The following is a 15530-nucleotide window of genomic DNA, read 5'->3' on the forward strand; positions in this document are numbered from 1 at the left end:
GCTACATGCGCAATAGCTCCTAATAAATTGCTAAATCTCGACTCTTGGTTAATTCTTATCACACATCTCATTTACCTGCGTCCGGAATAATTTAAACGCTTTCGGAGAAATTCAGATTTTTTAAATCATAACAAGAGAATCAATGCATATTAATAATCGCAAATGAGAACTAAAATCAACATATCTACCTGTTGTTTAACCACGTGTAAATATTTAATGCAATGGTGAAGACGATACTGACACGATATTGACTTTCAAAATCGTACACTTGCTAACGATAATATTTAAACGCCGATATATTAGAAATTTAAATTACAAACTGTGGTAATGACTTAGCAAATGAAGCGAACGTTAAATAATGGAGTTTTCATTAACTAATGGTGAATTTACTGAAATGCTACTAATTGTGAATTTCAGAATTTGTAAATTGAGGAAGTTGAATGTTTAGAGGTCAAAAATATGGAAATAGATGAATTTAAAAATTAAGAATTTGGGAATTTGAAAATTTTTAATTTTGGCATTTGAAAATTTAAAAATTGGAAATTTTAAATCTATAGATTTGAAAATTTTTTATTTTTGGATTTAGAAATATCAGAATATAGGAACTAGAAATTTGAAAATGTAAGAATATCAAAATTAAAAAATTTATAAATCTAATAAGTGTTGACCCAATAAGTTTCTAATTGGGAGAAAATCTTTTTTATAGGTATTTAAAAAAGTTTCTAATTTGAGTGTTTTCGAAAGCGAAACCTCGTAAGAAAGAATGTTATTCGATATATTCTACTTAATTTAGCATGCAAATTTATCACATTCGTCGCTCATGTTACGTTTTGCGAGATGTTTATGTATATCTAAAAAAAAGAAAATGATAGATGTTTATTTTTGAGACAAAACGGTATCGATAGCGAGTAGGTTAATTGCTGTGCAGTTCCCACATTTCAAGATGCCATTCCTCTCGCGTAAAACGGGACCTCGAAGCGACTGTACGAACTTCGCGATTAAACGTACGCACGCTGCTAACGTTTAGCACGTTCACGGTAGAGTTCAAATATTCAGTGCCAGACGCGCTTAACGCTAATCATAAATCAACAAGAATCGGAACGTGTACAAACTCGAAAAATAGATTATCTGTTATTTTTTAAAAATAGTATAAGGACGAAACGGTTAGCGAATAATATTTCGTCTTGATTAACATTTCAATAACTTTTTGTACGTTAATAAATCAAATTATTAAAATTCAATTATCAATACTATACACAATTAATCTGTGGTTAATTGTGGAAGTGCCCAGTTTATACTGGGGCGATTATAATTTCTGCTGTTATTGATAATTTGTTATGTCAATAATATCACAAAAGCTGATATAATATTTGTATTAATTAAATCCAATTACTACCATGAAACTAAATCAGATTCAAAATTTCAATTAGAATAAAATTTGAATCATAAAATTACACGTCATGTTAGGTTAGATTCAAATGACAGAGTTCTGTGTTTGGTTAGGTTGAATTTGAAGTTCAAACAAGAACAAATAAATCTGAGCGATAAAATCGTGTATTAGATGATGTTTAGATTAGATTAGATTTAATCTAGATGTGATTTTAACATGACCTGATTCATATTTTTATCATTCTAATCTACCTATTTTTATTTGAACTTCGAATCTAATATGCGCTACTGTTCAATCAAAAGTAATCACACTTGAACGATAAAATCATATATCAGGATTGATTAGGTCAAATCGATCTGAAAGATAAAATTACATGTCACATTTTATATTCTACCTCAGGCACCTCCATTAGCCTTTAACGATATTATCAATAAGATATTGATAATTTACCGATAATCGATAGCAGCAACCCTGTATTCCATGCAAGATTCTAAATCTGTCCGTATATAAGGTTAAATATTGATTATATTATACCCGCCATTACTATTTAATACTAGTATTTGTCAGTACTTGATATTAACATTTCATGCTAATACTTAATATTAATATCTGTCATTAATACATAATATTAATATTTGAACTTGCCTTCCTTTCGCCAATATAAAATGTGAATTTTCCAGTTACAATCACAATGGGTAAAATTCAAAAAAGAGCGGGAACAAAGCAACAAGCGTTTACTTTTCGCTTACCTTCCCCAGTAGTTGTCCTTTGTAGTAAGCGTTCCCTTGAACTGGATCAACGACGTAATCTAATTCTTCTTCCGTAGAATTGTTCCAGGAAGTCGTGGACGGTCCAGCCGTGATCACACTGGTCGTTCTTATCAACGAGGATGCCGTATTACCGAATCGACTTCCACTGGCCGAGGAGGTCACGTTACTCGTGTTGCTGGTCGTGGTGAGCGTCGCGACGTTGTTCGTCGACGAGGAGACATCCTGGACATTGTCTCCTCTGGACAGTTGGGCGGAGGATGAGTAAATGAGTGTAGACGTACGCGTGGCTGTACAAGTTTCTTCGTCTTTTCTGTAAGGTGCACCATTCTTGGCCGCGTCGAGATGGCAGCCAGGATGCGACGAGTACGAAGACACCTCAACGTCCAACGGCAACGACGCGCCGTGTTTTCGACTCCTTCTACGAATTAAACTTTGCAGAGATGCGGAACTCTTGGAAAAACTCTGGTGCGGTCGATCGTTGACAGGCCTGCCGTTACCAACAGCTGATTCGACCATCTTTTTCATACACTCGGCTTCGGGGATGCCTCTGTTCGTTTCGTTGTTTTCCTCGTGACAACGAGCAACCACGCCAGTGTCCATCAGACGGCAAGCCGCTGTTTCGGTATGCAAGTCACCGGGCATCGTCTCCAAGAGGAAGCTGTTATTGGTCGTTTCGTATTCTCTCGGAGGCGACGAACTCCCGACTTCCACCTCGAGCGTGTTCGAAGGTAGCATCTCCAACGGCGATCTCGCGACCAAATTCTTTGCACTTTATTTCTAAAAATCGATTATTCAGCGTAATACGGTTTTTCCGTTATGGTTTCTCGAGATGTCATGTTACGGATTTGACATTCAACAGACGTCTATTCCTTTGACATCCATGACACATGTGCACAGTGAGGTCGTTCGATAACGGCGTCGCAGCATTAAAGACGAATTAGACAGAGAACGAATAAAATTGGTGGTAGTAGAACGAGTATTGGTAGTAGAGAAAAAATTGTTGTGATGCAATGATGCTGTTAAGACATAATGCACGCGCTTTCGTATCGTCGATGAAACAGCGACACTATCACCCCGACCATTTCACCAGTCGAACCGTCACTGTTCCGCGCGCACCAACTCGTCGACCGACACCCTCGGTCTCTAGTTCCCCCACCACTACCGCCACCTGAACCCTCAGTGCCGTCAATAAAATCTAGTCGCCTTGACATTTTTCTTACACCCAATGCTAATGTTTCGGAATTTTTTATACACGCGCATGCGCATATCGTATTGCATTATTGAGTTTGATTTTGAAATTGTTGGCGTGTTTGTAAACAATGTTATGACATTGTTACGAACGTACGATGGCTATAATCCCGGTTCAAACAGGGGTGAATGTACTTAACGTTAACAGATATTCTCAACATTGATTTATAGACTGTACGTTTTTATTGTCATTATTTTGGTAATGTTAATTAATATTGATCTCGACTTTCTGAATTCACAAATTTCCTAGAAATTCTAAATTTGCAAATTCTAGGTTTCTGAATTTTTAAAATTTTAAATTTTCAAACTTTTACCTTTAAAATTATCTCTAAGTTCTGGATCTCCCAAGTTTTCAAGTTTCTAAATTTCCAAACTCCCAAATTCCCAATCTTCTAAATTTCCAATCTCTTAAATTCTCAATCTTCTAAATTTCCAATCTCTTAAAATCCTAATCTCTTAAATTCTCAGTCTTAACTCCTGAATTGGATGCTTAAATAAATTAAGGACGTTCGTACCTCTAATAGCAACGTTATATATTAATAATGCAATATTATCAATAAATATGAGAACCCAGAAATATTGATAGTGTACAGGGTGTTTTATAAGACTGGACTATACCTTGAAAATCGTTAGAAAAAGAATAAGTTATAATCAAGAATTTAATGATATCAGGAAGTCTATCTTCCTGCGTCTTTATTATTTTTATGAATGCAAGAATGCACATAAAAAGTGCAAAAACTCTTTAAATAGAACTGCATATTGTTTCCGATGTGGATCGATTCTTCGAAAAATTCTGTGTTAAAAAGTATTAAAGTACTGTATCAAAAAAATGATAATTTGTAAAATATTACGTTTTTAAAACTGAAATTTTTCAGAAACTATTACATTTTTTTATATTACACTATTGTTGAAGATATTACACTTCAATAGTTTTTTATGGAAAGTGTTTCAAAGAATTAATCTACGTAAGATACAGTCAGTAGTTTTCGTAAGTCACTTTTTTCACTTCTTGTAAGTACATCGTTGCATTTACAAAAAAATTAAGGTTATTAGAAAATAGGTTTTTTTCATCACATTCAATACTTCTTTTACGAAATTTGTCTATCTCTAACACCATTGTGGTTGGGACACCCTGTATGTTTATTGCTTGAAGTCAACACTGAAGGACAGAAATAGTCCTACAGTGCTGCTCTCTCACTCGGATACCACTAAGGGTGAAAAGAAAATAACCGGATGGGGGTTGAAGAGAAAGAAAATTCCTTCTAGGGTTGCCAACTGTACTATAACAGGTAGATTAGTAACTATATTTTAGTCTAATGTACTACAGCTTATCCTGCTATGCATTGTAACTATGTTATATTATACTTTAATAAGCTCTATAAATGTACTACATATTATTAGAAAAGTATATAGCATATTTAAATACTAAATATATTTCTGATACATCAATAATCTTTATTTATGACTTGTTTGATCGAAATTTCTACAAAATAATTTCATGTTACCTCTTTATTCCTAATACTTCAACTAATACACAAAGTATTTTTTCTGTAATAAATATGAAATGACGAGGAAAAAGAAATAGAAACTTCTGATATTTTTGACGAAGACAATAAATTGATTAATGATACAAAATACATCAAAAGTATGCAATAAAAAATCTTAAATTACCTGCAATTAAAATTATTTTGCACCACTTTTCTCTGATAAGCATTATATTTAATTATAGTACACTATATTTTTTATCATATTTGGAAGTAAAATGCTATTGATATTTTCCTGAAAAGAAGTTGGCAACCCTAATTCCCTCTTCTGCTAATTCTTGTAATAAAAAGAGGCGCAACAACCACAACTATTATTCTCTCCTTTCTGTGGTAACTTCAACTTCTCTCGTGATATGTGCAATCTACAGTTTGTGGAAGTTTATGGTACAACATAGTAACATAGTAGAATAGCATACTATAGTTTAGAACAGTGGTTCTCAATTAACAATACTTAATAGCATTTAGGGGAGACAATTAAATGGTAAGTGCTTTGTGCAATATACAGTATAACAATTTGAAAAATGAATATTCAAAAAATAGCTTGAATTAAAATTAAATTAACGTATAAAATTAAATAAAATATTTTGTAAATATCCAGAAAAAAATATATTCTTTCTTGAACTGTAAACATGTACTATAGTGTTAATTTCAGTTTTGTTAGTGTGTATTTAAGTAAATATTGAAGACCATTGGAATAGTATTATATTTAGTATAGTAGTACTTTATACTAAAAAGTGTAAAATGATCCTCAGTAAATAAAATCAAAATATTATTAATGAGAACAGTATAAGTTTAATTGAACTTTTTAATAAAAATATATAATTGTATATAACACCTGAGCCAAGAAGACAAAATGAATTTTTATATGATTTATTCGTTCGATCGTGTATCTTGATAAATACAAAACGACACAAAGCCTTTTGTACGCTGGTAAATCGTGAGAAAGCACATTGTTCCTAATGTCGTGTAAAAAGGAAATACGAGAGTCAGTTCTCTGTTCTTTTACTCGTGGAAAGGAAGTTGTTTTAATTAGAAATACATAGGGATTCTCATGAATACCTGAATTATAAGATACTTTTCAATTTCTTCAAATATTTCCCGACGCTTTCTCAACATATACATAATAAATATTAAACAATGCCTTATTAACATTTTGACTGTTCTCCATCGAAAGTTTCATCAAATAATTTGTCTATTATTTGTGCAATACTTTGTATCTGTAATGTCAGGTATTTAATGCAACTAGTTTTAGTTGGTTAAGTACGGAAATTAATTATAGAGGTAATGAATAATGAACGAACGTATAAAGGAAGTGCAAGTTGTCAATAAATATTGATCGTCCGAGGGCCCCTTGAAAGGTTAGATTGTTCATAACAGTGGTACGGCCCTGATTCTACTATTTGCTTCGTTGTCTCGTGTTCGATCTGCTTGCTTCTTTCCACTTATTCGTTTCTGTCGTAGCATCTCTTTCTTTCTTCTCTCTCATACCAGAACTTCACCGCCGTCAAACGAAGAACACGCACCGTCCCATCATGCGTATTCGGTCATTCACACACGGTATACCTGTTCCAACATTTGAGATGCGCTAAGTGCATATCTAAATATAGGAACGGTAAAGCAAGGAAAGACTTGCTTATAGAATCTAAAGTAACAATTGTCATGTGTTTCACGCACTGCACAGGCATTTAATGCTTGGTCGAAATTTCAGAGGTCTCTGGAAAAAGTGGGGTTAAGAAATTAAAAGCTTTTTACGAATCTTGAACTTTCGGATACATGATCTAATACCTGTTATTGAAATAACTAAGACTAATACATTATTCATAGTTTAATTATAACTAATAACAAATACAAGTTATTTTTACGAATTTTGAACTTTTGTATATGGTATAAATACTACCCGATATTAAATTCTAATTTACTATCAGTTTACTGAATGTTAAAAACAGTACTTAATTGGATAAATGTTATGTTTAAAATTTTAATTTTCTCTAAAATATAATAGAGGGAGTACACATACAAATACAAATACAAATGTAATATGTATTGTTGACAACACATATTAATCACGAGAACTTGAAATATTAGCAGTATATCAATCGCTAAAATTATATTCTAGTATTACAGTATTTGTTTTATTATAATTATAATATAGTATGTTTCTCTTACACATTAAAATAAACATTGGCGTACAATTGTATGAATCTACAAATTCAGCGGGTCAAATTGAAATCTCGACTTAGGTTCATTCTAATAATCTTAAAACAGATTTCTAAACATAATATTATTACTTAATGGAAGCGTATTTTGCTAACATTAAATTTCATCAACAGTTTACTTTTCCCATAAATTATTTGCGTATGTATAAAAATCCTTGCGAATTGAAAAAACTAACTTTTGTTTAAATTATGTAATTTTAACACATAAACTTTGAAATAAAGTAGGAAGTTACGATTAAATTCTGTTGTGGTCATTTTATAAAGTCGAATTTACCACGCCATAATTCCAAAAAGGTTGAGAAACACTGCTCTAGGCTTTCCTTAGATTTTCTAGGCACCCTAGGCCCTCTATACATTCTCGCAATGTTCTTCAAATGCTCTGTGAATACTCTATGAATGCTCTACGAATGTTCTACGAATACTTTATGAATGCTTTACGAATGCTTTACGAATGTTTTCTCAATTATATGTGTAGTTCTTTAATACAATTGAAAATAAAACGTCAATTTAAATTTGTGATATCAATATTTTACTGAAAATAAATAATTTTAATTTTTAACAATTATCTCTGAATAAACATAAAAAATATAATAGTTAAGGTTATACACCACACGTTGTGACGTGTAATAAAATACTGACGTTGTTAAAAAAATAGATTTTCTAATGAACTGACAGACAGTACGAGTGTTAGCTCATTATCGAAGTAAATCAAGTTTAAATTAGTTTTACTACGCATTTACATCGAAATAATTAATTGTATTTTATTGCAATTAATATTTCGATCCAAATCTAAAAACAGTTTTCGATTTTCTTCAAATGACATTTGTGTTCTATATTTGAATATTTAATAGGTCCAACCCACACTTCAAGAGTCATTATGTTGATAAATATCGTAGCGCAATCTATCATTGTGATCTGTACTAATGTTAAGGGAAAAATCCAAGTGACAGAAATACTGTTGATTCATGTTCGACGCATAATTTCGGAAACACCGTATTAATCACCACATGATCGTGCTTGTGTCATAAAAAGTAAAAAAACAGAGTCTTCTGAAACTGGTTTGTGCCAAGAAGTATCAAAATTTGAATACAAATATATTACTTTATTTATAATGATTTGTTTTTGTGTGATGTAACCTACTTATATATTCGACGAGAAAGAACGTTGACATGCATCATTATTGGTTCGAAGTTCGCGTGCCTTTCTTATCTATGATTCACATTCCTTTCAGCGGTACTTCCTTGTTTCTTTGTCAGTATCAGCGTAATGTTTGAATTGTGTAAACGTAGTAATATCTACTACGTGTCATTACCACGGTTAATGATCGCATCGAGTTACCTTGTAAAATTTAGGTAACTCCTTCTCATTATCAGTGCGAAAATGCTTGAAAGGAGAAGCAACAGTAACGCAACTACAGTTCTTGTTGGACATCAAATAGAAAAAGATGAATTCGTTTTTGAAAACAGTCAATTCTATGACGAACAAAAGAAATATATTAGTCAAAGATTCGTTGCAAAAGCAGTTAAACACCAGTGTGATGGAAATGCAAGCTGCACCAGGAGTGGAAGAAAATGGTGTAGTTACCAATTGCGACGAGAGTATGACCCTATGCTCTGTGTTGGAGGCTGTTTTCCTACATGGTTTAAAAGATAGCCTTTTGAATCGAGTAACAGAAGTTTTAAGTGGTCCAGATTTTGATGCTGTACCACAACCAAGTTTTTGGGGCCCACTGTTAGTATTTTCTCATCGACAGATCATAGACCAGATTCAATCATTGAGTCAACTTACCACCGAAGTTGGATATTGCAGAGCTTGGATACGGTTGGCATTAAATGAAGGTCTTTTAGCTAGCTACCTTTGTTCTATAAGAAAGGATAATGGAGCTTTGAAGCCATATTATAATCGCTCTGCATTTATTAGAGATACAGATCTCGTAGAAGTTGCGCAGCGATTAATTGAAAATTTGGATTATATTCACTTTGAACTTGCATGTAACAGTGGCCTTTTAAACTTCTGGTCAAATACTCCTCTTTTGTTAGCGGGTATATGGTCACCACCAATGAAATCTTGTCCAGTATTTAGTGCAGTAGATATTGCAAAAACAATAACAACTGAAATAACAGATGGTGAAAATGTAGATGAGGTTGAAGTAGCTAGTTCGATAGGTAGTTTAGGTTCCTTTAATTCGTCGCAGTCTGCCCTTAATAATTTGGGTAATATAACAGAAGATGAAGCTTTCAAAATCATATTAGCTAACAAAAAATCAAACAATGTTGGTATAGAACATTTGGCTAATAGTTCAAGAAATACTCCACCTTTGAAGGAGGAAGAAGAACAACATACACAAAAAGAAATAGAAAAAGAAGAAGAAGAGGAAGAAGAGGTAAAAGAAGAAAAAGAAGAAGAAGAGGAAATAAGCAATAAAATTTCAAGCAACAGTAGTCCAAAGAATAATATAGAAATTAATACAATTACTAACAACGAAGATTCACCAATTGAAAATATTACGCAAAATCATAATAGCTTACATGATGTTGCTGCAACTACAGTAGGAAATTCATTAATTGGAAGATTAGGATGGTCTACGTCGTATGAAGATTGTGAATCTTCTTTAACTTCGTCTATAATATCTCATGAATCTAAAACAGATGCACCCCTGACACCAGTCGAAGGACCTACTTATGATGCAATTATCCAAAGTTATCATACAGCAGGAAATACATCTGTACCAAATCTTGAAGAATTTTTGAAGAAATATCCTAAAAGCCAGCCAACTGAAGATGAAACTAAAGTTCAATCAGAAAACAAGGTAAAATTAAAGGGAAATATTAACTTATGTTAGATAGTTGTTTTTAACTCTGACAAATATAATCAAATTTATTTGTATAATGTATTATATAGATAATGATAAATTTTGTACTTAATTGTAGGTTACAATAAATTTTGATGACCAATTGGGAAAACTTCCTAGAGAAAAAGGTTTGGATGTACAAAATTATAGCTGCTTTGAATGTGGTCAAGCTGTTGGCATGACTTTTTCAAAAGCACATGTTTGTTCGTATTCTGGTAGTTATTATTGTTCAAAATGTATGTCACAAAATGAATTTATTATTCCATCACGAGTAATCCATAATTGGGATTTAAAATCTTATCCTGTGAGCAAAAAAGCTGCTACATATTTACACAATTGTCCAATACTGCTAGACCTTAAACTCTTAAATCCACGAATTTATATGGCTGTAGATACTATGGCTCAACTGCAATCATTAAGGATTCAATTAAATTTATTAAGAGCATATTTGTTCACTTGTCGTGAACCTATAATTGAATCACTGCAAAAGAAGGTTACACCAAGAGACTACTTGTATGAACATGTTCATCAGTATTCTGTTTCTGACCTTCTTGACATACCTAATGGAACTCTTGCACAGCAATTGCAAAAAGTAGTAGAATTTGCAAGAAATCATGTTGTAAATTGTTGGCTTTGTAGTCAAAAGGGTTTTATATGTGAAATTTGCAATAATCCAAAAGTTATTTACCCTTTTGATATGGCATCTACATACAGAGTAAGTTTATAATACTTTCCTATACATATAATGTAAAAATTACTTCAATAATTTATTGAATGCTAAATAATTTTAGTGCGGAGCATGTAATGCTGTGTTTCATGCAGAATGTTTAAATGCTAATAAACCCTGCCCAAAATGTGAACGTAGACGCAAGAGAATGGACCTTCCACTCCTAGATGTGGGACGTACAGAATTATCAGTGGATACTGCACCAACAGTTTCAAATGATACAAAAGAATAAATACAATATTTAATAAAATACTTTTGCTTTAAATTATTTAAATATTTCCTTTTTGTAACACATGTATATTTTTATTCAAATTTATTTTTCTAACATTTATGAATACATTATATCTATGTCATATAAATATTATCTAATGATATGAATATGTAAATACTTGTTATTTCTAGTTTATATGGTTATCTGGTTAATTCGTATGTACTTAATAACTAACAAATTAAATTTTGTATTTGATACTAATTTTTATAGGGATAAGATTTAAAATGTGTATAAGAAATATGTATGTTTATGTAATATACATTTTATTAAAATTTTATGTACAAAAAGTAGTAAAATATATTTATCAAATTATTTTATATGTATTCTACTTAATACTGCTGTTATATTCATGTAATGTAACTCACTATACTTTATAGTCCATTGACACGCAGTTTACATGTATATGTATATCCTAACATTTAAAATGTAAATAATCAGATTTGTATATACTGGTCCACAGTTTCAAAATGTTAATGCTATTGTTATTGAAGTTTGAGCAGCATAATGAATAAAATACATCTGTATTATAATTGTTACTAATATACCCAATATATATAAAATTCTATATCCAATGAAACTTTATCATTGTATTATTGAAAAAAATATGAAACATCAAGTACCTCATAGACTAGAAATAATCCATATTTCTATAAGAAGAGTATAATAAAAATGTATATAATTCATTCGTGTAAGTAAAATATAAAACAAAAAATGTAGAGATCTTTGAACAATTAAATTGTTGCATTTCACTAATTTGATATATTTTCGGGAAATCAACATTTTATCGTGTATTATTTTTAATCCAAAATTTGTTTGCATTAGTTTGATTTCATTATTAAATAATATTAAACAAAAATGCCAGAAGTACAGTAGAACTTCGATATTTTTCTGGTAGATAAATTTCTAGTTTGAAACTCTCTTTATTACGCGAATGCGTGCACACCGATCATAGATATCGAAGTTCTATAGTAAAACTATTATATGTTGTATTAGTCAAGTAAAATGCACTTTATACAACATTCGCATACACAAATTACTATCTACTTGTCATATTTATTATAATTTGCTAATGTTCATGTAGTTTTTTGTTACATTTCAGATTTAAAAAATATATTAATTCTATAAAAACAACACAATTTAACGAATTTTGCTAAGTATAAATTTAAAATAAGTGAGATGAACTTTTCTAGTCTAACTTGTATTAATAAGGCACTTTAATTTCCTCAACCCTAACTATTTATTCGTTATAGCCAAAGATTAAAAGTTTCACAAGATTTATAACAAGTATAATATTTATATAGTCTTTAATCTCTATAATTGAAATTTCACCAGGTACTTATTTAAAACATAAAATGTATTTTTATAACTTCACATTTACGAATTACTTTTAATTCGTTCAGCTTGTGAAAAAATATTAAGTATGCTTACATAGCATTTTGTTCTTTTGAGCTATAAAATAGTTAAGTTATAATACATATTACAGAGTTTAAAATAGTAAAAGCATTATAATTGATACAATACTGACAAACTGTCATGTGCTTGTAATTACTAATGCATAATCCTTTTTCTTGATTTTCTGCAATATCCAGTTTTTTTATGAATACTAATATAATCGACACAGGTACAAATTACGTGCAAAAGTACAAATCGATATAATTTTTATGTAACTCTTATGTATTTATAATACTTAAAACTGAAATGTAAAATCTTATGTATATGCATTATTTTTATATAATACATGCACATAAACTTATAAAGATATCTTTAAGTTATAATACCTAGTATTCTCCCTAATATTATTATTCTCTGTATATAGTTTGTACTGTATTTCAACATGAAACTTGAAACATTATTTGCATCTAATGTCTTTCTATAACAATGTTACCACTTTGATATTTGTATATTATATACTGGCAATTTTACTCACTTTGATCAGTGTAAAGTTTTTGGAAAATATGCAGATGGCAAAATTGGTTTGTCAGACAAACCTCCCCTTCTTAATCCGCCCTGCAGTGTAGCACTTGTACTTTTTGTTTTTGTACCATTTGATGGTACAGGTAGGTTATTATTCTCTGCGATAGCAGGCATTGAGGAAGAACCTGCAGCATTTCCAGGTAATTTATTTAGAGAATTAATACGTTCCAAAGGTGTACTAGTACTTGAGATTTGACCACTTTTGTTAAATGTTGATATGCCTATAGTACTATCTGTAATACCAACACCCATAGATCTTGCTGTCATGCGTGTAGTTTGATTAATGTTTGGATTTTGTATAACTGGATTTCTTAATGGCAATCCAGAAAATGTATTTGGTTGCACTGTACTAGGCACTGGTGTACGTGTTTCATACTTAGTGGTAATTAACTTATTTGTTCTAGGTAACGTTAATTGAATTGAAGAAGGTACAGTTACTGCTGCTGTAGTAACACTTTGTAATGGAGACTGATTGTCTGCTAATCGCCGATTTAACCAACTAATTACTGAAAAATATAATATAACATTGTACATAGAAACAAAACTTGCAATTGCTAATGAACTAAATAATTATAACATAAAGTAAACTTAATTTTTTACCATTATCATTATTTTTTATTATCTTTTCTTTCTCTTCCAATTGATTCTGTTGAATTTTAATCTGTTCCTTCAAGTTTTCTACTTCAGCTTTTGCATCTTTTGTTTCCTTCATTAAGCTTTCCATTTTACTTTCTAGTTGACCAACTTCCTTTTGTTTAGTATCCAGCAATCTTTCTTGTTCAAGAGCTATACTAGTTCTTAATTTCAATTTAGATTTAGTTGAAGCAAGCTCATTTTGCAATTTTGTTAGTATTTCATTAGCCTTAACTAGTTCATCGCTTAAGTTTCGCAAGGAATTTTGTTTACGTTGCAATTGGCCATCTTTTTCAGCTAACAAATCTTCAAGATGTTGTTTTTGTTCCTTCGCCGTTTTTAACATTTCTGTATGTTTACTAATAAGTATAGCTTTATCTTTTAGTTCTTGCTCAAGTACAGCAACTTTTGTTTTTAAACTGTTTACTGCTTTATCTTTTTCATGATAATCCGTGTCCAGCTTAGAATTTTGTTTCTTCAGTGAATTCAGATCTCTCTGAGCAACATTAAGTTCTTTTTCAAGATTTTGTAATTGTTTAATCTGCTCTATATTTGTTGCTTCAAGAAGAGATAATTTATCTTTATATGTTAAATTTTGTGTGCGTAATTCTGCGAGTTCAGTGTGAAGTTGTTTTACAGTTTCTGTGTGTCTACGTTCTGTTTCAATTTTCTCTTTTTCATTTAGACATTGCCACTCTAATCGAGCTTTTGCAAACCTGTAACATATTAATGATATTTTAAGTATAGAATTTTAAGCCCAAATATAGTTTTAGATACCTGTCTTTCTCTAAACTAATTTGTTCAGATGAAGATATTTGTATTTGATTCTTTTCTGTGATATATTTTTGTTCTAATTGTTCTAATTCCCTTGTTTTAGTTTCTACTTTATTTGATAATTCATTCAATCTTGTTTCCAATGTGAGTGCATCTCTATTCTGTTGTTGAATGTTTTCTTTTAATTGTTTGATTTTCATGGCCATATGAGTTTTTAAATCAGAATCACTTGCAGGTGATATACTTAAACTCAAATGACATAAATGCTTAAAATTATTTGTTTCAACTAGTTTAAATATCCATTCTCCATTTTCTTCAGCTAATAATAATAAAAACTTTGGTGGGGTTTTTGATAAGTTTGATGGCAGTATCTGGGATTGTTCTAATAAACATATTAATTGTGTTGCAAAGTTATCAAAATCAACCAATAATCCTTGTTGAGATTTCAAAACTTTAAAATCATCTTCTGTGATGAATAATGAATAAAGGAAACAGGGGTCATCATCATCTGCCAATAGAACACATAAGCTCTGTAACACAAACATATATAATATTATTATATTGTCAAAATAATTTCGAAAAGTGTTTAGAAATTGATTTAAAGTTTTGTATTAGTAGAAATGCTGAAAAATAAATTAAAAGATCATGTTAGTAAAGACCAGAGGTTAATTCTAAGCAGTATAAAAATGTTACCTTACGACATACAGGGCTAAGACCTGCATGTATTTCTACATTAACTCTAAGTTCACGTTGACGTTCTTCTTTATGCTGTGGTTTAATGTAAACTCTTTGCACCTTTGAATATAACACTTCAACATTGCTCAATTGTAGACCAGAATCACCAGTCACTCCGCTTGTTGAATTATTTAAATAATTCATCGTTTGGTTGCACGTTTAGCAGTCATCTGTTAATATTGACTCATTGGCTGATCTAAAATAATAGATATAGCGTTTCAATTTTCGTTTCATTTGTCAATTTTTCATAAATTATAAAAAAGTATACATCAAAACTTTCAAATTCTATAGTTTACATGCCCAGTCAAGGCACGCATGTTTCAAGTGCTGCCATCTTGGCGTTAAACATTTTTCATAAGTAATTTATTGCTTAAAAGAATCATTAATTTATTTGTTT

At 30.9% G+C, this 15530-nt stretch overlaps 3 protein-coding genes across 6 annotated transcripts in view; 1 reads left to right on the forward strand and 2 right to left on the reverse strand.

Annotated features, from left to right (window-relative positions):
* Positions 1-3628, reverse strand: part of LOC100874978 (serine/threonine-protein kinase PLK1) — a 33196-nt gene extending 29568 nt beyond the window's left edge. The window contains exon 1 of one of the 3 annotated variants that reach the window (XM_076531230.1): positions 2140-3628. In XM_076531230.1, the coding sequence (XP_076387345.1) occupies positions 2140-2895 (756 nt within the window). In that variant the 5' untranslated portion in view covers positions 2896-3628. The remainder of the gene's footprint in view (positions 1-2139) is intronic. The other 2 variants (XM_003707180.3, XM_012294447.2) reach the window with 2 other exon arrangements.
* Positions 3629-7918: 4290 nt separating this feature from the next.
* On the forward strand, positions 7919-10998 carry Plekhm1 (Pleckstrin homology and RUN domain containing M1). The gene is made up of 3 exons (XM_003707181.3): positions 7919-9977; positions 10099-10734; positions 10811-10998. Exons 1-3 carry the CDS (start codon positions 8613-8615, stop codon positions 10976-10978), a joined length of 2169 nt encoding a protein of 722 aa, XP_003707229.2. The 5' UTR covers positions 7919-8612; the 3' UTR covers positions 10979-10998.
* A 261-nt stretch (positions 10999-11259) lies between these two features.
* Sas-6 (Spindle assembly abnormal 6) lies at positions 11260-15496 on the reverse strand. Of its 2 annotated transcripts, XM_012294445.2 has the most exons (5): positions 15402-15496; positions 15092-15329; positions 14402-14928; positions 13592-14340; positions 11260-13497 (listed from the first exon to the last, which is right to left on the reverse strand). In XM_012294445.2, exons 2-5 carry the CDS (start codon positions 15275-15277, stop codon positions 12950-12952), a joined length of 2010 nt encoding a protein of 669 aa, XP_012149835.1. In that variant the 5' UTR covers positions 15278-15329; positions 15402-15496; the 3' UTR covers positions 11260-12949. The 2 variants fall into 2 exon arrangements, with proteins under 2 accessions (XP_012149835.1, XP_003707193.1); XM_003707145.3 differs by having other exon boundaries at positions 15092-15462.
* Positions 15497-15530: the final 34 nt, after the last annotated feature.

The sequence above is a fragment of the Megachile rotundata genome, chromosome 4 (assembly GCF_050947335.1).
Source record: "Megachile rotundata isolate GNS110a chromosome 4, iyMegRotu1, whole genome shotgun sequence".
Taxonomy (NCBI): domain Eukaryota; kingdom Metazoa; phylum Arthropoda; class Insecta; order Hymenoptera; family Megachilidae; genus Megachile; species Megachile rotundata.

What these genes read in the sequence shown, in the direction of transcription:
- Plekhm1 (XM_003707181.3), top strand. Translation starts at nt 8,613, where the DNA reads ATGAATTCGTTTTTGAAAACAGTCAATTCTATGACGAACAAAAGAAAT. An exon ending in AAGTTCAATCAGAAAACAAG is followed by an intron (nt 9,978 to 10,098) that starts GTAAAATTAAAG and finishes ACTTAATTGTAG; the next exon opens with GTTACAATAAATTTTGATGA. An exon ending in ATATGGCATCTACATACAGA is followed by an intron (nt 10,735 to 10,810) that starts GTAAGTTTATAA and finishes AAATAATTTTAG; the next exon opens with TGCGGAGCATGTAATGCTGT.
- Sas-6 (XM_012294445.2), bottom strand. Translation starts at nt 15,277, where the DNA reads ATGAATTATTTAAATAATTCAACAAGCGGAGTGACTGGTGATTCTGGT. An exon ending in TTAGCCCTGTATGTCGTAAG is followed by an intron (nt 14,929 to 15,091) that starts GTAACATTTTTA and finishes TTTGTGTTACAG; the next exon opens with AGCTTATGTGTTCTATTGGC. An exon ending in AATAAAAAATAATGATAATG is followed by an intron (nt 13,498 to 13,591) that starts GTAAAAAATTAA and finishes TATATTTTTCAG; the next exon opens with TAATTAGTTGGTTAAATCGG.